Raw genomic sequence first — 25,872 nt, 5'->3', positions numbered from 1 at the left:
TTCAAAGTAGCCACCTTTTGCTTTGATTACTGCTTTACACACTCTTGATGAGCTTCAAGAGGTAGTCACCGGAAATGGTTTTCACTTCGCAGGTGTGCCCTGTCAGGTTTAACAAGTGGGATTTCTTGCCTTATAAATGGGGTTGGGACCATCAGTTGTGTTGTGCAGAAGTCTGGTGGATACACAGCTGATAGTCCTACTGAATACACTGTTAGAATTTGTATTATGGCAAGAAAAAAGCAGCTGAGTAAAGAAAAACGAGTGGCCATCATTACTTTAAGAAATGAAAGTCAGTCAGTCCGAAAAATTGGGAAAACTTTGAAAGGGTCCCCAAGTGCAGTGGCAAAAACCATCAATGGCTACAAAGAAACTGGCTCACGTGAGGACCGCCCCAGGAAAGGAAGACCAAGAGTCACCTCTGCTGCGGAGGATAAGTTCATCCGAGTCACCAGCCTCAGAAATCGCAGGTTAACAGCAGCTCAGAATAGAGACCAGGTCAATGCCACACAGAGTTCTAGCAGCAGACACATCTCTACAACAACTGTTAAGAGGAGACTTTGTGCAGCAGGCCTTCATGGTAAAATAGCTGCTAGGAAACCACTGCTAAGGACAGGCCACAAGCAGAAGAGACTTGTTTGGGCTAAAGAACACAAGGAATGGACATTAGTCCAGTGTAAATCTGTGCTTTGGTCTGATGAGTCCAAATTTGAGATCTTTGGTTCCAACCACCATGTCTTTGTGCGACGTAGAAAAGGTGAACGGATGGACTCTACATGCCTTGTTCCCACCGTGAAGCATGGAGGAGGAGGTGTGATGGTGTGGGGGTGCTTTGCTGGTGACACTGTTGGGGATTTATTCAAAATTGAAGGCATACTGAACCAGCATGGCTACCACATCATCTTGCAGTGGCATGCTATTCCATCCGTTTTGTGTTTAGTTGGACCATCATTTATTTTTCAACAGGACAATGACCCCAAACACACCTCCAGGCTGTGTAAGGGCTATTTGACCAAGGAGGAGAGTGATGGGGTGCTACACCAGATGACCTGACCTCCACAGTCGCCAGACCTGAACCCAATCGAGATGGTTTGGGGTGAGCTGGACCGCAGAGTGAAGGCAAAAGGGCCAACAAGTGCTAAGCATCTCTGGGAACTCCTTCAAGACTGTTGGAAGACCATTTCCGGTGACTACCTCTTGAAGCTCATCAAGAGAATGCCAAGAGTGTGCAAAGCAGTAATCAAAGCAAAAGGTAGCTACTTTGAAGAACCTAGAATATAAGACATATTTTCAGTTGTTTCACACTTTAATTATATAATTCCACATGTGTTAATTCATTGCTTTGATGCCTTCAGAGTGAATCTACAATTTTCATAGTCATGAAAATAAAGAAAACTCTTTGAATGAGAAGGTGTGTCCAAACTTTGGTCTGCACCGTATATATATATGTAATCGATATTACAGTGTATTACATTTTTACAATTTATTTCAGTTTGTGTTCTAAAGTTGTATTCCAATAAATATTCTGTTCTAAATATCTTGATTATTGCATCATAGAAATGATTAAATGTCTGATGTTCACATTGTACTACAATAAATTTTTCACTTAAATATAGGCAATATATGCGGGAGTCGGAGTCTGTGTAAAGGATATTGAGGAGTCGGAGTCGTAGGTTTGGCTTACCGACTCCACAGCCCTGCCTGGAGGTCCCTTCCAACTCTAGCATTCTATGATTCATTTGGGGCCAATGCCTCTGCTTTTGTGTACGGAATCAGAATTATGATACTTGTATCAGTGTCACTTACCCATAGACAGAACGGCCTGGTTCATCTCATGAGGCTCCACTGTGCCACTTCGGTCACGATCGACTGCGCAGAAGGTTTGTTTCCAGGCGTTCAATGCCCCCCAGAGCTCTTTGAATTCATTGAATCCCATTTTGCAAGTATGGTCAACCTGGTCATCGTTTTGTAAAGGAGTTTCATCAAGAAGGGTTTTCTTCATGGCATACACACTTTCCATCAAACTCCGAGAGGCATAGTTATCCCATGCTACTGTATATATTTTAAAAAGATGCCATTATATGTATGCCCTACATGTGGGGAAATATTTGGCGTAGTTGCCAAAATCTTTGCCGATGTTTATGCCACAAATATCGCAGTTTAGAAGCTGCACCACGGGAAATGCTGCTGGAATCACATGACAACTATGAAATATGAACAGACAGTAATGATCTGTTTAGATTTGAAATTACAATGATTTTAGCTATATTATCTATTCATCTGCTCCCGGCATCAGAAAGGAGGAAGTAAAGAGCTGCAAAACTTTAAATGGTACCCCATCTAAGAGCAGCTTGATGCAGGGAAACAGCCCGATTCCAGCACTGTATAAACTTAAATTTTAATAAAATCTGTTTTCTCTGCTTCACATCAAGCAGTTCTTTGAATGCTGAGCCCTGTATAACCCCGACCACACCACTGATTGGACGCTTTCTGTGTACACAGAGCATAGGCAGAAAGCTGCCAATCAGTGGTGGGGGCAGGGATGGACTACAAAGCCAAGTCTTCTAGTGATCATCTCCTGCTGAGAAAACAGATATAATAAAAACTATGCTAAGCAGTCCAGTTAGTCACACATCGCTGGAATTGGGCTCTCTGCCCCTACATTATGCTGCTCTCAGGTTTGGTAGCAAAAACCTGGTGAAAATTTCCCCTTTAAGTCTCTTTCAACCTTTTCTCATATTGAAAATTCAATGGATTGTGCAGCAAATGTAGGAAAAGTTATTCGTTTTTTCACTTAAAACTTTGTAAAGGAATCTGCAATTTGATATTTGTGGCAGCACATCGGAAAAGCTCATTAAAGGCGGCCTTATGTTGCATTTTTTCTATCATCTGTCAATACCAAGTCTATGAAATTTTAATGGGAAGATTGAAACAGATTAATGGAAAGAACCTTCATGTGTCACTGTTAACTTTGTGTAACATTTTGCTTTTTATCCCCCCAAAAGGATACGTCCAACATGGAAATCATAATCCGACACGTTTCTAGACTAAAGGCTAAAAGAAAATGAAGAAAAAAAACAAACACATTAATTTTTTTTTAAATTCAATTTAAAATGGGGTCTGTCAGCACAAAACAAGCGTCCTAACAAAGCGCAGCACCTGGCGGGGGACACCGTCCTAACAAAGCGCGGCACCTGGCGGGGGACACAGACCTAACAAAGCGCGGCACCTGGCGGGGGACACAGACCTAACAAAAAAAAAAAAATAGCACGTGAGCTAGATTCCAATGTATAGATCGCTGGCCCTTGTACAATTATAAGGGATTATCTCCATTCATAAAGTCTTCGTCCCCGTCTGCAGTTTGTTATAAAAGTAACAAACTGCTCTTTTCTAAAACAACAATCCCTTTTAAAAGGAAAAGGGGACGGAGATGCACGTAAAAGAGCGGTTGGAAGGTGCGCGGAGATTTTTGCTGCGCCAAAGACACTTTTTGGCCAAATGTAGCAAAGGATTAAAATACCAAAGTTATGATTTCTTATTGGGGCCCTATCCCTTATAACGTGCGGTGCTTGGTTTGGACAGTAATTTTTTTTGCAGACTCCCTTTATTATATTTTAAAGGGTATTCCAATAAGAACAAGTCACTCCCAAAAGAGATAACTTGTTAATTGCGGGGGGTCCCACAGCCCATGCTCTTAAAAAAAAAAAAAAAAAAAAAAAAAAAAAAAAAAAAAAAAAAAAAAAAAAAAAAAACACACCCTTCAATGGTTTTAACTTCATGATTGATCACATATATTACACGCACAGATATCGTTTCCCCTCCCGGCCTTGGACAATATGGAGACACCACATGGCAGCCTGTGCCTCCATGCTCTGTCAGATGTTGTGTGTATGGAGAAAGCTTTATATATGCCATGCAAATTGCCACAATGTCCAGAGTCCACTAAAAAACACACTAGTAACACACCTTAAAGCTCTTTTGTACAAAACATGCAAAAAAAATATAAAAATAAATAAATCATGGTCATCGCACCCCTGCAAACCAAGCATTATTTCCAGGAACTGTCCTGATCATCAAGTTCTGTAACTTGCCAACCACCATTTTTTAGATATGGGGCAGTTCTTCCTCAGTTTTCTGACGGCACTGTGTGTTGGAACTTGTCATCCACATTTTCAACAGCTCCATCCATGTCCTGAAACCCTCTACGTAGTGTTTAATGGGAGTTTCACGGTTGCAAAATTAAATAAAAGCAGTTCATCCGATAACGAGAGAAGTGCAGTAATCACATCGATCTCTACTACAGTTGTAGATTGGCGTACGGGTTACAGGTCAAAGTCATCCATTGCCAGCAACTCGAGCACAGATCCAGCGCTCACGGCTTACACGAAGTGCTCTATATATAGGGCAGCGCTTCCCCAGACAATCACGCCTCCATCCCTGGGAGATAAGCTCGGGCACGCTCCAGCGTTACATTAATGGTTAACCATGATGCAAGTCACACAGGGACAGAATATACAGTAACACGTCCAACTACTCACTGTCCACCGTACAGACTTGAGGTCTGACGAGCAGCAGCATTAACCGATCGCTGAACTTAGCTGATCGACGGTCCGTTATAGTCTCCTTACACAGGCAGATGGCTCAGGGTGCACTTGCTGCCATTGTTCAGTGAGAGAGCGGCCACAGCGAGAGAGCGGGGGGTTTCCACTTTGTACATTGTTTACGTCAGACGATGGGTATTGGCACTCTACATTGCCGCAGCCCGTAGATCTCATATTGATGAATGATCTACAAAGGATAGCTTATCAATCTCTGTGTTGTGGAAAATCACTAATTGTAATTGGACAGTAGTGACGGGCTGAGAAGTTCAGGAAAGGAAGTTCTAGCACATATAGTGCCGACAGAAACTGATTAATTATCCCAGATCTGAAAAAAAGTGGATAGCAACTTACAGAATATGATGGGTGACAGTTCCTACATATTACTTGGTTTGGTGGGACCACCATGTCTTTATTGCAGGTTCTGAATGCTTTAGGCTAAGTTTACTTAAGTATATTCTGTAGAGAAATAGTGGCATGTACAGGGAGGGCCATTTATATGGATACAACTAAATAAAATGGGAGTGGTTCGTGATATCAACTTCCTGTTTGTGGCACATTAGTATATGGGAGGACGCAGTGTGCTACCTCCATATTGTCCAGAGCTGGGAGGGGAAACATTTGCCTAATTTTACCCAGTGCACATTGTATTGGAGATATAAAATCAGTACCAATGCAGTACAGTGTACACCCGACTTACGTGTATAGGTCCCGTGGATTCCAGCCTGTGTTAAGCATCTCTGTAGTTCTTCAGCATCTATTTCACCGTCCTGCAAAAAAGTAAACATGTAACACACACACACAAGGGTAAGTGCCCGATTATCACTACGGTCTTAGACACAATCCGGGATTCCAGCTTTGTGCCAAAAGATTGTTTAACTGCTCCCGGACCACCCATAGACTGTAAATGGGTGGGTGGTCCGGCTCCTACTCTGCAGGGACTTTCTAAAATGTCACTACATAAGAGTGCACCTACACACAGCTGCAGTAGCGAGGATCCAGCTGTCTGGGAGCCTGTATTTCCCCTGTAACTGGGGCTAATTGACCAGCTCCCAATTAGGGCAGTTTCACACGTCAGTGTCTCCGGTACATGTAGTGACAGTTTTCTCACGTACCGGAGACACTGACACACGTAGACACATTCGAATGAATGTGTCTATGCAGATGTCAGCGTGTTTTCACGGACCGTGTGTCCGTGTGCAAAACACACTGACATGTCCGTTTTTGTGCAACAGCACGGATCACACGGACCCATACAAGTCAATGGTTCCGTGTAAACACGTACCGCACACAGATGCTGTCCGTGTGCGTTTTTAAAAGTCAAAGGGTTAACATTGAAAATAATTTTTCTAAAACATGGACAGCTTACGGATGGTACACTCTGACATACGGATGGCATACGTATGCACACGGACAGCGCTGGTACCGGAATTATCTGAACGTGTGAAACTGCCCTTACAGGGAAATTAGATGAAAATAAAAATATTTACAATTTAAGACACTCCTCAATAAATGTCTCATGATCCTATGGGAAACAAAATGGGCGAATAGCAAGTAAAAAAATACATCTTTTTCATCGGGCCATTGTAGCATTTAAAGATAAATAAATGCAAAACATCACTTGAATGCCTGGAAGAAAAAAAAAAAAAAAAAAAAAAAAGGGAGCAGAACAGTACCTGGTCAAGAACCAGTAGAAAAAATTTCCAATCTGGTGCAGGGAAAGTCGAGCGGCAAACAACTTTCAGATCCAGAAGTCACAGACTCCACAGCTGGGACAATTTACTTTCTAGAGTTTGAGAAAGTTGTGGGATTTTTTTTTTTTTTTTTTTTAACTTACACGCATGTAAACGGGATAAAAAAAAAATTCAATTGGGTACAATTAAAAATGCTGCACCGTTTGTCCTCTATAACAGTGATGCGCTGTCTATTGCTGGCTGCACAATGAGTTAACTGAGAATTAGTCAGCGAGCCCGATATGATAAATCAGATAAAAAGTTACAAACTCACTGTCAATTTCTTTTGGAGCTCTGTTTAGAGTTGTTTGTGACCACAGATCATAAATCGCAAAGAAAAAGCCAAACGGTGCAAAAGTTTTAATAAAAAAATTTTTGCAATTGAGTTTTATTTTTTCTTTTGGCAGCCATTCTGCACAGTCTTCATGTGTCCCAGAGTCTGCAGTGAAGGCTTCAACAATGACGCGAACGGACATATTAGTAAAAGAACGACAGCCTGGGCGCGCAAGGATTTCCTCATCAGACTGATCCTTTACCAGAAAGGGAATTTCTATTGTAAAAAAGCAGAAGCGCAGCAGATCGAGAAGCTTCGAGCTAAAAGGTCAGGTCGGCTTCAGCGGGAACACAAAAAAAAAAAAACTGCCCCAAAGTTTCTACAGTGAGTACAGAAAGATACGAGGAGATCGGCTCCAAATCTAGAGCAAGAGAAATAAAGAAACGACTGCAGCAGCTGAGCGATGGCACGTCCTGAAGACACCGCCATCCCAGGCACATACCAAAGGTCAAGTCTATCAAGAAAAGGAATAATAATAATAATAATAATAATAATCCTTCATGACCCTATATATTTTTTTTTTGCTTGTTCTTGTTTCTATCCTTCAAAAGAGCAAATGCTTTCTCCACTGACCTAGTTATAAGATGGCCTTTTTATTTTGTAGAACGAGCAGCAATTTTGAATGACGTGCAATAAAAAAATATATATATTTTTTTTAATGGTGGGAAAAAAATTCCACTTTTTTTGGGAGGGGGTATGTTTATGGCATTTTTTGGATGCTATTTTGGGGTACATACTTCAATATTGAGGAGTATAATAGAACTCTAAAGAGCAGTGATTGCAACAACCAGGGGCTTTCAATGCTGGAAAGTTCGCATCAGGGGACTACACCACTTGGATGACGGTGGCATTTAAATGGTTAAACTGCAGTGATCGGCGCAAGCCCAGATCAAAGCAGCGGCCAAGGACAGGCAAAACCAGTTGCACATGGAGGGAGTTCAGCTCCTGAGCGCACTCCATACACCAGCACACGACATAACATGTAGATCACCTGAGGATGGGGTTAAAGGGAACCTGTCAGTAGGACAATGGTGAACTGTGTAATGCAGGCACTGCTAAGGGGGGGGGGGGGGGGGGGGGACACAGGAGGTGTATAGACCTTACCTGGCCAGCCACTGCCGTGAAGTACCCCCACATTGGATCGCCTGCAGGATACTGAGGTTGTCCATAGAAGCCGCCATGTACATTGGGTGCCATGGTCTGCCCCATCATTGCCATTTGTGGATTCATGTTTCCGTATGGCTACAGATAGGGAGAAGAGAAAAAAAAAAGCCAACGATTACTCCAACTGATAATCATCTACGTATCGGCAGCTCAGCAATCCACTTTTATAGCAGGTAATCCCCCCCCCCAATAACCTTTGCACCCAAACCTTCGTGCCACTAACTAGTAACTCACCAACAGAACAGTGCAATCACCGGCAGCCATCATACTTAGGTCGATGTCTTCACCTGCCTCTTATCTAGTTCTGGGAAAGCCGGGTAAAATCCAGCAATGCTACCAGAAATTCCCAGGGGGAACGTCACTCCGGAACGTAAAATCTGCTTTGTCACGGAGACATGGAGGCGGCCATACTGTTATCGAGGTTTGCAGTTCACAGCGGCCACCATAGTTGTCATCACCCAGTTTTCCCGGAAACAGACAATAGCTGAAGGACAAATGTGTTCTTTGAAAAGAAATCTCACTACTAGCGCCTCCTATTGGAGATCACCATCGTGTAGGTCAGCATCTGACCCTTTAGGATATATGTAGGTGATGCCTGAAAAAGTGCAACAAAAAAAAAAGTGATTACAGTGCACAGACCCTCCCCCCCCACAAAAAAAAAAAAAAAAAAAAAAAAGACCAACAGTTTCAGGAAAAAGGTCACCAGCTGTGTGTGGGAAAACTTTGGCGGATCCACGGTCAGAATTAAGACTTCTGTGCACCTATCCTTATAGAAGCCATATTGGCCAAGACAGCCACCATAGACCGCTGTCTCAGAGTACTTGCCCCTCATCAGTGCTGAGCCCCTCTCTGATGCCTGATTGTAGACTTCCATGGCAAAGCTTTGGGAGGGAATACAACTTATGGCTGTACGCGAGTACAGAGCAGTTCTTGTAAGGAGAAATAAATGGGGACATCCGGATTACAAATGAGCGGAGAAGACCACTCGGTGGGTGCAGAAGAGGCCGCTCGGTGGGTGTGGAGTTGGATGACGGGGTCAGTGTTAGTTCTGTGACTACATTACTGGTTCAGTGTTCTTGTATACGAGCAAGTCTGGACAGGCAGAGTATGCATTGTACGGACCGACCACGGGTCTATCCAGGACTCCCCCGCCTCTTATTGGTATTCGAGATAGTGGCGCTCAGGTCAGGAGACCAGCTGCCGGTCCAGACATCACGGTGCATAACGTAACCTATTACACAAGAGCCTGTGGCCATCTTCCCTCGTAGAGATAGTCTTCAGGACGTTGCTGTGCAATAGGCAGAGAGGTCAAATTCCTAATAATCTGTAATTAGTGATGAGCAAACGTGCTGGGATAAGGTGTTATCTGAGCATGCTCGGGAGCTAACCGAGTGTCTTCGACGTGTTCGAAAAATAGGTTCGAGTCTCCGCAGCTGTATGACTCACGGCTGTTCGAAAGCCACAACACATGTAGAGATTACCTGATCGATAAATAATCCCTACATGTGTTGCCACTGTCAAACAGCTGTGAGAAATGCATAAGACCATACTTTTCGAGCACGCAGAAGACACGGTTTAGCACCCGAGCATGCTCAGATAACACCTTATCCGAGCACGTTCGCTCATTGCCACTGCCCACTCTATCTCCAATATAAAGGACGACCCTCAGCGAGACCATAAGTCCCGGATCCTAAAGACACCCATGAGCAGCCAGAGAAGTTTCCTAAGGGCACGTCTGCTGTGGTAATTCTGCAGCAGTCAAAACATTAAATTATGCCGATATTGCTGCTTTTTTTTCCTATGCGGGAAAGCTGCGATTTGGAGCTCATGTCACTCTTTGCATAGCGAAGGGTTAAACTCGTGGTTAATAATGGCAGCGTGAAATTTTGTCCGCAGCGCTGATCAATTGTCTGTGCGCGAGATCCCCTAAAAATATAACCACAACATTACTACTGTAACACTACATTTTCCATCCAGGGAAGCCGGACAGAAAATTCTGCTGTGGATCCGACCCACGAGAACAGACAGTAGTTCACGAACCAACAACCGATCGTCCCGCGGCGCAGCGCTCACCCGTCCCAATAACACGTGCCTAGTGCTGATACCAGTGCGGAGTCTACCGCTTATTACACATGCAATGTGGTTTCCTGGATGTCAATATTAGTTTCCCCCCAAAAAAAGAATCAAGTGAACAAACTGATGACAGAGCGTGGGGGGAGGGGAGACAAGAACCCGAGAGACCGAGAATAGCTCCGTCATCAGGAGCAGGTGCCGCTACACCAGAGGGGGAGGACGCCTATCCTCTAGCTGGAGAGCAGGGCACATGGCACGGGAACGAGCACCGGCTTCTCATGTGGCCACCTTATAGTGTCAGTGATAGGTCACGTTCACACGGTCAGTATTTGTAAGCCAAAACCAGGAGTGGAACAATCAGGAGGAAAAAGTGTAATAGAAACCAGTCACCGCTTCATCAACTTGATCCATAATGTGTCAGCTTGGCCCATACGTGCCCATTGTGTTTTGGTTTGTATTTTCGATGGAGTCACCCGTGCATGCTCGGGTGCTAACCAAGTGTTTTCGGTGTGCTCAAATAATATATTTGAGTCCCCGTGGCTGCATGTCTGGCAGCTGTTAGGTATTCCCTACACATGTTCCAGCTGTCGAACATGAACATATTAGTCGAGCATGCCAAAAAAACACCTAAGCATGCCCAGTTAACTCCTTACCCCAGCACGTTCACTCATCACTAGGTGTCACCACACCTCTGTCCAATCTCAAAATCTCATGCATGCGCCACACACTGGCCTGGGGTGCAGAGCAGGCAGATTACACATCTGACCAGTACACATATAAAAATGAGTCCAAGTATAAAAAGCAGAATTTCTTAACATTGGCACAATGTATCCAGACCAAAGGGTGATCAACAGATTTGTGGCAAACTACCCCTACTGTGAACAGCATTGCCAGTTGTGCAGATCTGAGGCTGTGGGTTGTATCAATCACCTAGGCAGGTTAACAATGCAGTTTTATTTCTTCTGTCCACAGTCATACAACCACTCCAGGTAGATGACCACAATGAGATGCCCCTGTCCAAGTAGATACCAACCCAGAACTGGTAGTTCCACTGTCCCCAACCAGGCTCCTCCAGATTAGATACCACAACCGTAGCATGTGTATCCAGCTCCAGCAAGCATTTCCTCGTCAGTGTCCTACAGTCCCCAAGCTGCCCACCCAGAATTGAGTCTGGCCCTCAGGAAACCACCCCCAAAGCTAACTGTGCATTGGTGTGGGTATTTTATTAATGCAGAGCCCTTCATCTTAGAATGCACGCGAGACCCCCTGTGGTGACGGCTCTATTGGGTCTACTATCCCCGTACAGATAATCAGACTAGTGACTGGGAGAACAACGGCCGAAACTAACAAGAATAATGGAAGGAGTGCTTTACCCGATCACCATTCTGGTGTCAGGTCTTATGTATGCATAAGATCCAGCCAGCATGTCTTCTGCTTACTATCACTTATTTTTTATGCTTTACTTAAATAGCACCACCTTCTTCTGCAGCACTTTATATACATTGTGAGCCTCATTGGGGTTACAATCTAGATGTCTTTGGGAGGAACCCAAGTAAACATGGGTAGAACATACAAACTTCTTGCCAATGTGGTCCTTGGTGGGATTTGAACCCAGGACCCAAAGCGCTGCAAGGGTTCCTGAGGCGGCTGAACACTTATTGAGAGACGTGTGCCCTTAAACTGACGAGCAAGCAAATCTCTAATAAAAAACACAATAAGAGTGACCTAACCGGTGCTCAGTATTGGAAAAAGTCTGCACACCTTAAGAGCAGTGGACTCCGCTCTACATCCATTTGTCCAATAGGGGCAGCACGGTGGCTCAGTGGTTAGCACTGCAGCCGTGGGTTGAAATCCCACCAAGGACAACATCTGCAAGGAGTTCTCCCCAGGTTTCTGTGGGTTTCCTCCGGGTTCTCCGGTTTCCTCCCACATTCCAAAGACATACCGATAGGGAATTTAGATTATGAGCCCAATCGGGGACAGCGATGACCATGTGTGCTGCAAAATATAATAAATTTTTATTTCTATAGCGCCGACATATTCCGCAGCACTTTACATTTTACAGGGGACTTGAACAGACGATAGACATTACAGCATAACAATAACGACATAGATCATAACAGATACCAAGAGGAATGAGGGCCATGCTCGCAAGCTTACAGTCTATGAGGAAAAAAAGGAGACACGAAAGGTGGGTGGTAACAGTTGCCTTCATTGTTCGGACCAGCCATAATGTTAAGTGTGTAACAGTACAGACACAGAGGGCTAATGGATGCATAGAGCATGTGGGAACATGATGCGGGGAACCTGGTTATGGTAAAACTTTTGGCTCTGCCACACAGGGATAGATTAGGTTAATGTGCTGAGGCGGTAGGCCAGTCTGAATAAATGCGTTTTCAGGGCACGCTTAAAATTGTGGGGATTGGGGACTAATCGTATTGACTTGGGAAGTGCATTCCAAAGAATTGGCGCAGCACGTGTAAAGTCTTGGAGACGGGAGTAGGAGGTTCTGATTATTGATGCTAAGCTCAGGTCATCAGCAGAACAGAGGGCGTGGGTAGGGTGGTAGACTGAAACGCTATATAAAAATAAAAAAATTATAAACATTATTATTAGTCTTTAGCCCAAGGCCAGCTCCTCACACCAGTAATGCCACAAAATAGAGAAAATTCCTAAAAAAAAAAAAAAAAGTCATGTGTTTATGTATAAGGTCAATGTGCAGATGCAGGGAAAGATTACCTTCCCCATGTTCCAGGGTGGCGAGATGGCAGACACTGGTGCGCGTCAATGACTGCCAGTAGTTTTCTGTATGTCAGGTGCACCGAAACGCCAGCAGTGTATGTACCCTACACACGTGAAAGGCCAAGTCTGAGCCAGAAAATAGGACGTGCACCGATTTTAAAAGGACAGAAATTTCTGATGGAAAGAAGTGGAGAAAAAAAAAACCCTTTAAAACAAAATGGATGTATGAGCTGCCTAATGGTACATCCTGTGTCTTGTCAGGTGGATAGGCACAGAATACCAAAACTCCCAACTTTATACACGGAGGGGTCTAGTGCAGAGCTGCCGACAGTCAGCGTCGGGGTTGCGTTTACTCGTCTCCGACCCGGTATCGCCCCAGTGACTGAAACCCAAGCTCTGTCGAGAGGAATAAGTTAGACGCCCACTGCCAGGAGGAATTTAAGTGCGGACACCAGGTACGTTCAGAACGACGTTAACCTGCTGATTAACCCCATGTCTGCAGGTTAATAGCATCCCCCCCCTCCCCCACTTTCCCTTTAAAAGGCATGAGCCCCGAAGCTCAGTGACTGGTTGCTGCGCTGTCGCTGTGATGTCAATACTGCAGACAATTTTCAAAAAAACTGACCGTCACATCCAAGCATAAACTAAATGTGAACAGGTGCTTAACCCAGAGTCACCAACTCATATACACAAACAAAATAGGAAGCACACTGTAGCTCCATAGCATGCAAATATGAAATATGAAAAATGAATTACATTACTGCATTAGAAATATGAAAAACTGAGAAAGCTTAGCACATAAAATGGCCAATTTGTGTGTACCTGGAAGCCACGGTAAGGCGTTTCTCGTCTTCCATGACCCTAACCTTGCCAATCCTCACTTAGACTAAAGTCTTCATCTGTATGGGAACCTATGTAAATTCTCTCCTTAGACCGAAATCTATATCTCTGTGGAGGGGTGGTGGCCATGCTGTGCGCTACTCTCAATTTTTCATATTTCTAAGGCAGTAATGCAATTCATTTTTAATATTTGCATCCTATGGCACTACAGTGTGCATCCTTTTTTGACTGAGTGTATACGAGTTGGTGACACTAGGTTAAGCACCTGTTCACACTTAGTTTATGCTTGGATGTGACGGTCAGTTTTTTTAAATTTGTATTCATTAACCTAACTGAGCACTCCACCTCGCAGCCGTAAGAGTTTTTAATCACAGCAGGGCCACCACCCCTGCACAGAGATGTAGATTTCAGTCTAAAGCCCCCGTTACACTAAACGATGTCCCAGCGATCCCACCAACGATCCGACATGATGGGATCACTGGGACATCGTTAGACAGCCCCAGCGATCAGGACCAGCGACACTGGACGCTGGTTTCTAATGTAAATGTTGGGTATCCAGGAGCAGCGCGACTCCTCAATACCCGATGTTTACCTTGGAAACCAGCGTCGCTGATCGCAGCGATGCGTGCTGGGCAGCGGGAGACCAGCGATCGAAAAACGGTCCTGGCCGCTCGAGCACGATCAGCAATAACCGGCAGGGGGGCGGTCACTGATCCCCATCACACACAGCGATCTCACTGGCGAGATCGCTGATGTGGCGGGACCCTAAGGAGAGGATTTACATAAGTCTTCATCTGTATGGGAACCTTTGTCTAAGTTAGGATTGGCATTAGGTTAGGGTCCTGGAAAATGAGAAATGCCTTATCGTGGCTTCCAGGTACACATAAATTGGCCATTTTATGTGCTAAGCTTTCTCAATTTTCCATATTTCTAATGCAGTAATGCAATTCATTTTTCATATTTCATGTATACATATGCTATGGTGCTACAGAGTGATTCCTATTTTGTTTGAATACTGCAGACAATAACAGACACCGGGAGCAGTGGGCCTGGGAACAGTGAGAAAAGCAGTTTGTTATAAAACAAAAAAATGCACCCGGATGACAAGGGTTTTTACGAAACTGGACACCCCTTTAATAGCACGGAGCTTTGGGCACTACAGACCTGAAAGCAAGCCATGTCACCGCTGTAGGCATTCACTAAGCTCAGCGTCGCGTGCTGTTGAAGACACTGGTCTAGTCCAAACACAGGGACCGCAGCACTGTCTGTATGGACCCAGGGAGGGTGAGTAAACTATGTATTTGTTACTTCATGTACTTTACTTTGGGAACCACTTTACCAAAAGTGGACAACCCCTTTAAGTATGTTAAGGAACCTGAACATTTACCTACTGAAAGAAATCCTGTAAGGCCCGATTTTCATATCAGTCTTTAAATAAGTACATGAAATTAATGGTACCGGCGTCAGCGTTTTGGATCAGTGTATGGTCCATGCCGTGCCAGATGCAGCAAAGCAGACCCAGAACACAATAGGGCCTCCTCCATGTTTCACAGTAGAGACCAGGGTGGATTGATTTAAATCACGCCGATTTAAATCATGATTTAAATCACGATTTAAATCAAAAGATTTTTTTCTATTTAAATCGGATCGATTTAAATCATGATTTTAATCATGATTTAAATCACTGATTTAAATCAAAAGGTTTTTTTTTAATATACCGGTAAATCACGATTAAAATGAGAAGTGAGAGCAGTGTGCATGTGCGCCCATAGTTACACGGACGAAACTAGGGGCAACGATCTAACGCCAGGGTGAGGGGGGGACCCCAAAGTAAGTAAAAATCTTTTTTGTTTTACTATATGGCAATAGGTAGGTGTTTAAAAGCAGCATGTCTTAATTGTATAAACTATTAATAGCCTCCACATTTTGTTCATACTGCCCCTTTAATTCCACACTTCTAGCTTGGTTTCAGTTTTGGTTTAGTTTCTTTTTCCCTGCATTCAGTTGACATGCCCAAACTTGTTGGATAGTCAGCAGTACTTGGCTCAGGCTGTAGTAACATCAGCAGTGCTTGGCTCAGGCTGTAGTAACAATCAAACTTCATAAGTGATCTGTGTGAGCCATGGCAGCAGGTCGTAAGAGAGACCCTATTTGGGTTCATTTTGTTGAGATGCCAGCAGCAGATCTTGGAAAGAAAGGTGCAAGAGCAAAGTGCAAATACTGTCAAAAGGATATCCAAGGACTTGTTTGCCGTTTGAAATCACATTATGAAAACTGCAATCAAATGATTTAAATCAAAAAAATCTGATTTAAATAAAAAAAATCTGATTTTTTTGATTTTTTTAAAAAAAATCAAGATTTTTATCCACCCTGGTAGAGACAGTGTTCTTTTCTTGATATGCTCCATTTTTCCATCTGTGAACAACTGAACATAGAGCTGATGTGCCTTGTCAAAAAGTTCAATTTTTGTCTCATCTGTCCATAGGACATTCTCCCAGAAACTTTGTGGCTTGTCATCATGTAGTTTGGCAAATTCCAGTCTGGCTTATGTTTTTTTTCAACAATGGTGTCCTCATGGTCGTCTCCCATGAAGTCCACTTTGGCTCAAACAATTGATGCAATCTGACACTGATGTTCCTTGAGCTTGAAGTTCACCTTTAATCTGTTTAGGTTTTTTGGGGCTCTTATGTTACCATTCGTATTATCCATCTCTTTGATTTGTCATCAATTTTCCTCCTGCGGCCACGTCCAGGGAGGTTGGCTACAGTCCCATGGAGCTTAAATTTCTGAGTAATATGTGCAACTGTAGCCACAGGAACATCAAGCTGCTTGGAGATGGTCTAATAACTTTTATCTTTAACATGTTTGTCTATAATTTTCTTTATAATCTCCTGAGACAGCTCTTTCCTTCGCTTCCTCTGGTCCATGTTGAGTGTGATACACACCGTGTCACCAAACAGCACAGTGAGTATCTGTAGCCTCTATACAGGCCACTCACTGATTCCAAGATTGTAGACTCCCGTGATGCTGATTAGTGGACACTCCATGATTTAACATGTCCCTTTTTTCAGATTATTTTCAGGGGTACCATTATTTCTGTCCAGGCCTATTTCATGAGTTTTATTTTTTTTTTAAAGTCTGTGGAAGCATGGCTGAAGAGCAATGTCTGACTTTCATTTGTTCATTTTCATAGATTGTTGATTTATTACTTTTGTTAGATTCAAGTTATTTCTGTCACCATTTTCGGTTTTTCTGTCATTACACGAGGGCTACCAACAATTTTGACCACGTGTATAGGGTTGGCTTTACAAAGTCTCCCACTATGGATGATCTCCGATGTCATCCAGGGCAGGAGGGTTCCCTTTTATGAGTGGTCACATGTAGGAAATTAGAAAATGTCAAAAATCAAACTTTTCAGAAGCCTCAGCTGCAGAGCATCACGTTTGTGGCTGCTAGGATGTGGTGGAAGAACCAGATTAGACAGAAAATATATTGTAGCTTTATTTTTTTATGAATCAAACCAATTACAAGCCTCTGCATTTCTCTGTGAATTAGAGAAACCCCAGAGGAACAGGAGTCGCCTAATGGCTCTGAAATGCGTTCAGCTCGGACCAATAACAGCTTTTATATAAACTGGAAACTGCATCACTTCATGCGATGATGGGAAGTGATGATACTCATTAGAAGACGTGTCCCACTAGTTTTATCCATCTTATGGCAAGTCTCAGGGGCATGTAAAATATCTTACGGCAGCTCTGAGACTATTCACTGCAAGATCGCAGACCTAAAAGCCAAGAGAGGTCCGGCACTCAGAATAGTCACCTTATCCTAGGGAAGAGGTCCCATGAAAAACCAAAACCGCTCAACTTCTTTATACCTAGCGTAGGGCTGGCCGAACGATGCTTTGGCCGACAGCCACCTCAGCCGACACTCCCATACTCCGCAGCGCTCAATTGGACGAGTGATCCGATGCTCTCTGTGGCAGATCTGCTGACAAGCCGGCCATTGGCTTATCTTCTGGAGAACAATGCGATGGGCAGTCCAAAAATCAGTCACGGACAATAAAAATCCCTGCCGACCATCAATCGGCTAGCATCTTCATACAGTCGCTCAGATCTGTCAATTTCAGTGGGTTCAGCCAACATTAATCAAACGTTTATGGGGCCCCAAGAACGTGACAAAGGGACTTGTCCAACACTATGATACCGACCACCCATCCTTAATAATAGGTCACCACTATAAGATAATTAGGGATCCAATACCAAATACAATTGGCTATGATGAACTCTGCCGGTGGCCAAACGTAAGCAATGTGCCGCACTGATTGGTAGGAAGAGGGAATTTTTTTTTTTTTTTTTATGCCGATGCGGAACAACGTTATCCAGACTACAAAGCGGCTTGGCAGGTCGGATGTCTGGCCACCGCTCCATGCATTCTCTATAGAGCTGCCCAAAAAAGCCGAGCCGTGCTTGACAAACCCGAGGGGAAAGAACGGAGTGGCGGTCAAGCAAGCGCGGTGCCACTCCATTCTAAAGGGGATAGAAAAATGCCACTTTCTGCTGATCGTGGCTAAGTGACAAATTCCACCGAACAATCCCTTTAGATATGTGGTTCACAAGTTACCATTGCACTAATCTATGCTTGTTGCTAGGGTTGCAGTTCCTGGCACTCAAGAAGAGAGTGGTGGTCACATATCACACCTATAAAAAAAAGGGGGGGGGGGTTCAAAACAGCCAATAAGGGAAAAAAAAAAATCTCTACAACGATTTTGTTGCTCATGTATCCACATAACTACACTGTGCGGGGGGAGATGCCCTTTCGGATACATGTGAAGTTTGCAGTTTGTGTTGGGTAACTCAGCACAACTGCTGAATCATTACATCCACTGCTGAATCATTACATCCACCGCTTGGATTTTCCTCGAGAGTTCATAAAACGACTGATATAACTGATATCTCCCGAGGATGATCACGTATATCAGTATGGGTGTATACCATAGTACTGCGATACAAGCTGCAGCCACTTTCTATGGTGCTGCTTTTAGTTACACATTTGACATTTTTATATGCAATACAAAAGTCTACGGGAAAAAAAGAACACTCAATGCAACGGTTACATTACATTTCCCAATTTCCCCATTTACTGTAAGTCAACATTTTACGAGCTGTATGTGAAAGCCCCGGCAGCATATTTCCCTATTAAAGGGGTTGTCCGACAGTAAAATGTTTCGTCGATGACGCGCTCTTCTAGCCCCCTAACCGCTGCTGCCAGTTACAGGCTGCAGCGGTGCTGCGACTTCGCTACCAGAGCTGGCACAGAACCTCAGGGGCTGGGGCTTCTTCACATTACATTGGGAGCTCACACCAGTCGTGTTGCAGAGATTTTTGCCCCACATCACGTTTTATGGGCTGATGATCTGACGCACACGAGTTGTGCGACCTTTAATGATCCATCAGAGTAACGTAAAGCTCCTCATCCCATCACGGGGACGTGTATGGGCAGCTCCTGACATTCCTCATTTATCCACAGGTGTCATCCAGACAGGAGGAGACAAACAAGGAACAAACCCCTGGAATAATGACCATCTACAACAAAGTAACGGCACAGATGGCGCCGCAGCCATCAGGCACGCAGGGCACCTTTGGCCCATTTCCATGGCGTCACCAGTGGCGGATGATTAGGTGGGACATATTGCAGGGCTGCGGACATGTCTAACAGATTCTTCTAGGTCGTGGACTCTGAGGCCATCACTAAGGTTGGCATTTGTCAGAAGAACAATGGCTGCGCTTGATGAAGACCTGTCACTGGGTCAAAGAAATGGGCATTTTCTACTCTTTTATTCCCACTGCTCTTTTTTTTGTTGCTTTTTTAATTTTTGCAGAGCCGCCATACAGTTTGAGATATGGGCTCTGGTTTAGCGGCATTTACAGCATATCCATGGCTATTTTCAGAATGCCCATGGAAGTGAATGGATGGAGACGTCTCTCCATATAGAGGAGGGTTGTGACGAGACCTTTGCCTCGGCTGGGGCTACATACATCAGGTGACCATAAAAACAAAACTGCATGTCATTCCTACATGGAGTAGCAAGTTGGAAAAAAATCAGCATGAGATGGATTTCCTCCACCTCGTTTGTTACAAATCGGTCGATGCAGAAGATCTGGAGCGACTTGTGACAAAGTTTATGTCATGACGGATGCTGGCGCCCAACCGCATTATTAGGTACAAGGACGTAATGTGACCAGTCATCTGCTGGTATCCTAATGGGGGGGCACAAGAGAGGGGGCATGTGACATGACTACAGGGGGCCCTTGCCGCCCATATACAGGGTGCCTGCTAAACAAATAGGGGGGGTGCGCCAGATGTACATATAGGGGAGGCGCCAGAGGCACATATATGTGGGGCGCACCAGAAGCACATATAGGGGCGGGGGGTGCCAGAGGCCCATATAAGGGTGGGGGGGAGCATGCACCAGATGCCCGTACAGGGAAGGGGGGTGCTAGATACCTATACAGGGGAGGGGGGCCAGAGTCACATATAGGGGGGGGGCAGCGCCAGAGGCATGTAGATTTAGGGGAGGTGCTAGAGGCACATATAGGGGACACTAGCTGCACATATGTTGGGGTCAAAGGCACATATAGGGGGTGCTAGATGCACATGGGGGGGTCAGAGGCACAAGTAGGTGGGTGCTGGATGCACATGGGGGGGTCAGAGGCACATATAGGGGACGCTAGCTGCACATATGGGGGGGTCAGAGGCACATGTGTGGGGGTCAGAGGCACATGTAGGGGGGTCAGAGGCACATATAGGGGGACGCTAGCTGCACATATGGGGGGGACGCTAGCTGCACATATGGGGGGGTCAGAGGCACATATAGGGGACGCTAGCTGCACATATGGGGGGGTCAGAGGCACATATGGGGGGTGCTAGCTGCACATATGGGGGGAGCTAGCTGCACATATGGGGGGAGCTAGCTGCACATATGGGGGGGGACGCTAGCTGCACATATGGGGGGGGACGCTAGCTGCACATATGGGGGGGGACGCTAGCTGCACATATGGGGGGGGACGCTAGCTGCACATATGGGGGGGGACGCTAGCTGCACATATGGGGGGGGACGCTAGCTGCACATATGGGGGGGGACGCTAGCTGCACATATGGGGGGGGACGCTAGCTGCACATATGGGGGGGACGCTAGCTGCACATATGGGGGGGACGCTAGCTGCACATATGGGGGGGACGCTAGCTGCACATATGGGGGGGACGCTAGCTGCACATATGGGGGGGACGCTAGCTGCACATATGGGGGGGTCAGAGGCACACATGGGGGGTGCTAGCTGCACATATGGGGGGGGGTCAGAGGCACATATAGGGGACGCTAGCTGCACATATGGGGGGGTCAGAGGCACATATGGGGGAACGCTAGCTGCACATATGGGGGGGGTCAGTGGCACATATGGGGGGACGCTAGCTGCACATATGGGGGGGGGGTCAGTGGCACATATGGGGGGTGCTAGCTGCACATATGGGGGGGGGTCAGAGGCACATATAGGGGTTGCTATTAATCATGCTGGTGACTGTACAGCCAAATATGTAAGTGAAGCCCCCACAAATGCTGCCCCCCCGACTCCAGCGCTCCTCCTCAGGGCGCACAGCGCCGGTCACACCACACCCGGTCCTGGCTGCCATGTGGGCGCACAGGTCGCCCCCCGTCCCCGCAGGCCCTCACTTACGCCTCCGTATCCGGGATACGCCATCGTCCGCTCGCTGCTGCTGTCCGTTATGTGCCGTGTGTGGAGAGTGGCTGCTGCTCCGCCGCCCGCACCTAGCTCCAATCTGGGGACTGCAAGGAATGTAACACAGCGGACGTTCTGTCAAAGCGACGCTCTGATTGGTCACAAGCCTCCCCTGGGTGTGGCTGCGCCTTCTCCTATTGGCTAACCTCCTCCCCTAAGGTGTAGACTCGCTGCCCCCTCCCACCGCTGACGTCATTTCTCCCCGCTCTCGCTCCCTCCTCTGCTCCCCCCCTCCCTTTCCCTTCTTTGCTCTCAATCATCTTCTCTACCAGAGTAAACTGGTACTGGAGAGCTGCTGCGCTGCTATTGGACGGCGGAGGAGCACGTGACGTCTGTGCCCGCGCGAACTCCCCTCTGAAGTCTGAAGAGTCAGAAGCGCCTCAGTGGTGAGCGGCGCGGCGTCCTGTTACCAGCGCAGCTGTCTGCGTCGGTTTAGGGGGGGAGGGACAAAACCTAAAAAGTGAAAGCAGCGCGGGGTCACATTATATCTCAGGCATAAAGACTATTAAAGGTGTTATTTTACAGGGGAAAACATAAGAATTGAGAAGGGGCAGTCCGAATAGTGAACAACCCCTTTAACCAGGGAACATTTCTCCTTGTGGAGAGTGCCAAGCCGGCGTGAGGAGACTTATAGGTGGGTTTTCAGGTTCCGTCTGAAGGATCTGAATGTGGTTGATAGTCGGACGTGTTTGGGCAAAGAATTCCAGAGGATGGGGGATATTCGGGAGAAGTCTTGGAGGCGGTTGGGTGAGGAGCGAATAAGTGTGGAGGAGAGAAGGAGGTCTTGGGAGGACCGGAGATTACGTGAGGGAAGGTATCGGGAGATTAGTTCAGAGATGTATGGAGTTGCGGCGCCCCCAGGAGTACGGTCGCCACAGTGGCATTGCCTTCCTCCTAGGGAGTGTGATGTCATGCTTGGGAGCAACGAAGGATCTCTCTAGCAGTTAACCATAACACACAACACCGTTTCCATTCCAGATCAGCAGAGGGACCTCTGAACCAAACCTGGGGGAGGAGCTGCTCTCTGGGGGCCAGGAAGGAAGATTGGGGAGTTCGTGTGAGGAGGGCGCCGTGTGTGGACGTGAGGAGAAGAGCTGGGAGATTGAGCAGAGATTTCAGGCTCATTCCCAGCTATAGCGCATGATCTGGAGCCCGGTCTCCAAGGCTGTATGGACACTGATGGTCCTGCAACAGAAATCAGAGGAATAGGAAGCTGTAGATGCTCTATTCCCACATAAGACTCGGAGGCACAACAGCGACGTGTGAGCCAGAAGAGTAAGGCTACAGCTGGGAGTTCTAAAGAGAATAAGCAAGTGGAACTTCAGTGTAACACAGTACTGCAAGTACCGAAAAATATGCGCTAGGAAGGAGACTACACAACCCATCTGCCTAGAGAGATTCCTAAGTTGCTTCCAGGCTAGCCAGCTCCTGTGCCCTCTGTAATCAGGACCCTGGACTGCGTTTGCCAAGCAAAGTAAAGGTAAAGAATGCACCTTGTTGTGTCCTTGCCTTCTTCCTGCAACCCCGTCAGCACTGCTTCATTCCCGTGCCAGACACTGCACCCTCTTCCTCAACACCTACCCTCACTGCCCTGGGATTACTGCCCTACCTGTGGAGGGCCACAACATATTAGCTGCACCACACCATCTGTCCCAGGGGATCTGTCTGCAGCGTCAGCTTAACACCTTCATTGCCGAACACCACAGGTGGCGTCACGAATCATTCGCTCATAAACTTTATTCCCTCACTTAACCCCTTTTACATGGTGCCCAGGGCCACGGACCGGGTCACCGCTGCTGTGACATTCCCCTTTGAGAGACCGGCCCGGTACCGAGTACCACACAGCCCTGGGAGGGCGACCCAGAGGAGACAGGTTATAGATGGCCTTGTAGGTCAGTATTAGTAATTTGAACTGGATACGCTGAGGGAATGGGAGCCAGTGAAGAGATTTACAGAGGGGAGAAGCGAGGAGAGAGATGAATTAGTCGGCAGCAGAGTTAAGGATGGACAGGAGAGGTGCGAGGGTGTTAGCAGGGAGACCACAGGAAAGGATGTTGCAGTAGTCAAGGTGGGAGATGAGGGAATGCACAAGCATTTTAGTAGATTGAGGGTTGAGGAAAGGACGGATTCTGGAAATATTTTTGAGCTGGAAAAGGCAGGAGGTGGAGAGAGCTTGGATGTGCAGTTTGAAGGACAGGGCAGAGTCAAAGGTTACTCCGAGGCAGCAGACTTCCGGTACTGGGGAAAGCATGATGTCATTAATTGTTATAGATAGGTCGGGTAAGGAAGATCTGTGAGATGGAGGAAAGATGATGAGTTCAGATTTGTCAACATTGAGCTTGAGGAAACGAGAGGAGAAGGAGGATATGGCTGATAGACACTCTGGGATTCTGGCCAGAGAGGTAGATCTGAGTGTCATCAGCATAAAGGTGGTACTGGAATCTGTGGGACTTTATGAGTTGCCCCAGACCAAGTGTATAGATTGAAAAGAGTAGGGGTCCTAGAACAGAGCCTTGGGGGACTCCAACAGAGAGAGGGTGGGATGAGGAGGTAGTGTTGGAGTGGGAGACGCTGAATGTGCGGTTGGAAAGGTATGGGGAGATCCAGGATAGGGCGAGGTCTTTGATGCCAAAGGAGGAGAGGATCTGTAGTAGGAGGCAGTGGTCAACTGTGTCGAAAGCAGAGGACAGGTCTAGAAGGAGGAGTATAGAGTATTGACCGTTTGATTTGGCTGTAAGTAGGTCGTTAGTAATTTTGGTCACGGCTGTCTCAGTGGATAGATGGGGGTGGAAACCAGATTGTAGATTGTCAAAGAGCAAGTTAGATGAGAGGTGGGAGGAAAGTCCAGTGTGGACGTGCTGCTCCAGGAGTTTGGAAGCGAATGGGAGCAGTGATATTGGGCGATAACTGGACATAGCGGTTGGGTCGAGGGTTGGCTTTTTAAGGATAGGCGTGATTGTGGCATGTACAAAAGCAGGAGGGAAGGTACCGGACGTTAGTGATAGGTTGAAGAGGTGGGTTAGGGATGGGATAAGTGTGGTGGTGAGGTTGGGGAGGAGGTGGGATGGGGTTAAGTGCACAGGTTGTGAGGTGCGATTTGGAGAAGAGACAATTAAGCTCCCCTTCCCCTGTTGTTGGATAGGGAGGTTATGGGGTTTGGGCATTGGTCTGGTATGCAAAGACTTGCCTTGTTTGGTCAATCTTGTTTTTGAAGTGTGTGGCAAAGTCCTCGGCAGAGTTGAGGGAGGTTGGAGGGGGCAGTGGTGGGCGGAGGAGGGAGTTAAAAGTTTTGAATAACTGTTTGGGGTTGTAAGATAGGGAAGATACGAGGGTTGTGAAGTAGGCCTGTTTAGCAGAGGTGAGGGCAGATTTGAAAGCAAGTGTTGCCTGTTTGAATGTGGTGAAGTTGTCTTGCGAATTTGTTTTCTTCTAACGCCGCTCTGCAGTCCTGAACACTTGCTGGAGCTTTTTAGTGGTGTTATTGTGCCAGGGTTGTCTGTTGATATGTCACATTCTGCCATGAACGAGCGGGGCGACTGTGTCAAGAGCTGATGCGAGAGTGGTATTGTAGAAAGCAGTGGCACTGTCTGTGTCGTGGAGTGAGGATATGGATGCCAGTGGTAGAATAGAGTCAGAGAGCGTGTGGGTGTCTAGGTGAGCGAGGTTTCTGCGGGGGTGCGCAAGTTCCTGGACAAGGGTGCCAGGAGAGGAGGACAGGGATGAGAAAGTGAGTAGATGGTGGTCAGATAGAGGGAGAGGGGAGCTGGTGAAGTTAGAAATTGAGCAGAGGCTGGTGGCTGAGGAGGACCACTGAGTAAGTCCAAAGGATGAAGTAAGGGACAGGAGTTTGGAGGCTGCTGACTGAAGGGTATCAGTGGGGATGTTGAAGTCACCCATGATGATAGTGGGGATGTCAGTTGAAAGAAAATGAAGAAGCCAGGTAGAGAATTGGTCAATGAAGGCAGTGGTCGGGCCTGGAGGTCGGTATATGAAGGCCACTTGGAGGTTGAAGGGAGAGTAGATGTGGAAAGCTTGGACTTCAAAAGAGGGGAGGATTAGGGAGGGAAGAGGTGGGATTGGGTTAAAGGTGCAGTTGGATGAAAGGAAAAGCCCCACTCCTCCACAGTGTCTGTTGCCGGGGCGAGGAGTGTTGGTGAAGTGGAGGCCGCCGTAACACAGCGCAGCAGGGGAGGCGGTGTCAGAGGGTGTCAGCCATGTTTCTGTGAGGCCAAGGAAGGCAAGATTGCGAGAGAGAAAGAGGTGATGAATCACATGAAGCTTATTGCAGATGAAGCGGGCATTCCAAAGTGCTCCAGAGAGAGGGAGAAGGGGGTTGGGTGTCAATGGCACAGGTTTTAAGTTGGATAGATTGCGGTAGTTTTTATTACAAAGGGAGCAGTAGGAAGGGGTAGTAATGGGGGGTATGAGCTGTGGGGGTCCAGGATTGGGAGATATGTCGCCAGCAGTGAGGAGAAGCAGAGAAAGGGGGAGCAGATGGGAGAAGGAGAGCGGCTAGCTTGTTTTATGTTTCATTAGTACAGATTTGAGGTTGAGGAGCAGGTCAGGTGGGCAGGGGGGAGATGATTATTTGGTTA

General features: G+C 46.5%; 2 protein-coding genes across 2 annotated transcripts in view; one reads left to right on the top strand and one right to left on the bottom strand.

Moving 5' to 3' along the window:
• Nucleotides 1–21,403, bottom strand: part of GCA (grancalcin) — a 28,979-nt gene extending 7,576 nt beyond the window's left edge. The window contains exons 1-5 of the mRNA XM_073545741.1: nucleotides 21,215–21,403; nucleotides 7,767–7,904; nucleotides 5,296–5,365; nucleotides 3,008–3,051; nucleotides 1,804–1,951 (exon numbers count right to left, since the gene is read on the bottom strand). Of these exons, the coding sequence (XP_073401842.1) occupies nucleotides 1,804–1,951; nucleotides 3,008–3,051; nucleotides 5,296–5,365; nucleotides 7,767–7,904; nucleotides 21,215–21,238 (424 nt within the window). The 5' untranslated portion in view covers nucleotides 21,239–21,403. The remainder of the gene's footprint in view (nucleotides 1–1,803; nucleotides 1,952–3,007; nucleotides 3,052–5,295; nucleotides 5,366–7,766; nucleotides 7,905–21,214) is intronic.
• A 115-nt stretch (nucleotides 21,404–21,518) lies between these two features.
• Nucleotides 21,519–25,872, top strand: part of IFIH1 (interferon induced with helicase C domain 1) — a 92,541-nt gene continuing 88,187 nt past the window's right edge. Inside the window, exon 1 of the mRNA XM_073545740.1 lies at nucleotides 21,519–21,663. The gene's annotated coding sequence lies outside the window, so the exon portion shown is untranslated. The remainder of the gene's footprint in view (nucleotides 21,664–25,872) is intronic.

The sequence above is a fragment of the Dendrobates tinctorius genome, unplaced genomic scaffold, assembly GCF_039654945.1.
Source record: "Dendrobates tinctorius isolate UK_male_01 unplaced genomic scaffold, ASM3965494v1 ptg000143l, whole genome shotgun sequence".
In the NCBI taxonomy this organism is placed as follows: Eukaryota; Metazoa; Chordata; class Amphibia; order Anura; family Dendrobatidae; genus Dendrobates; species Dendrobates tinctorius.
This window is presented reverse-complemented; position numbering and strand designations above follow the sequence as displayed.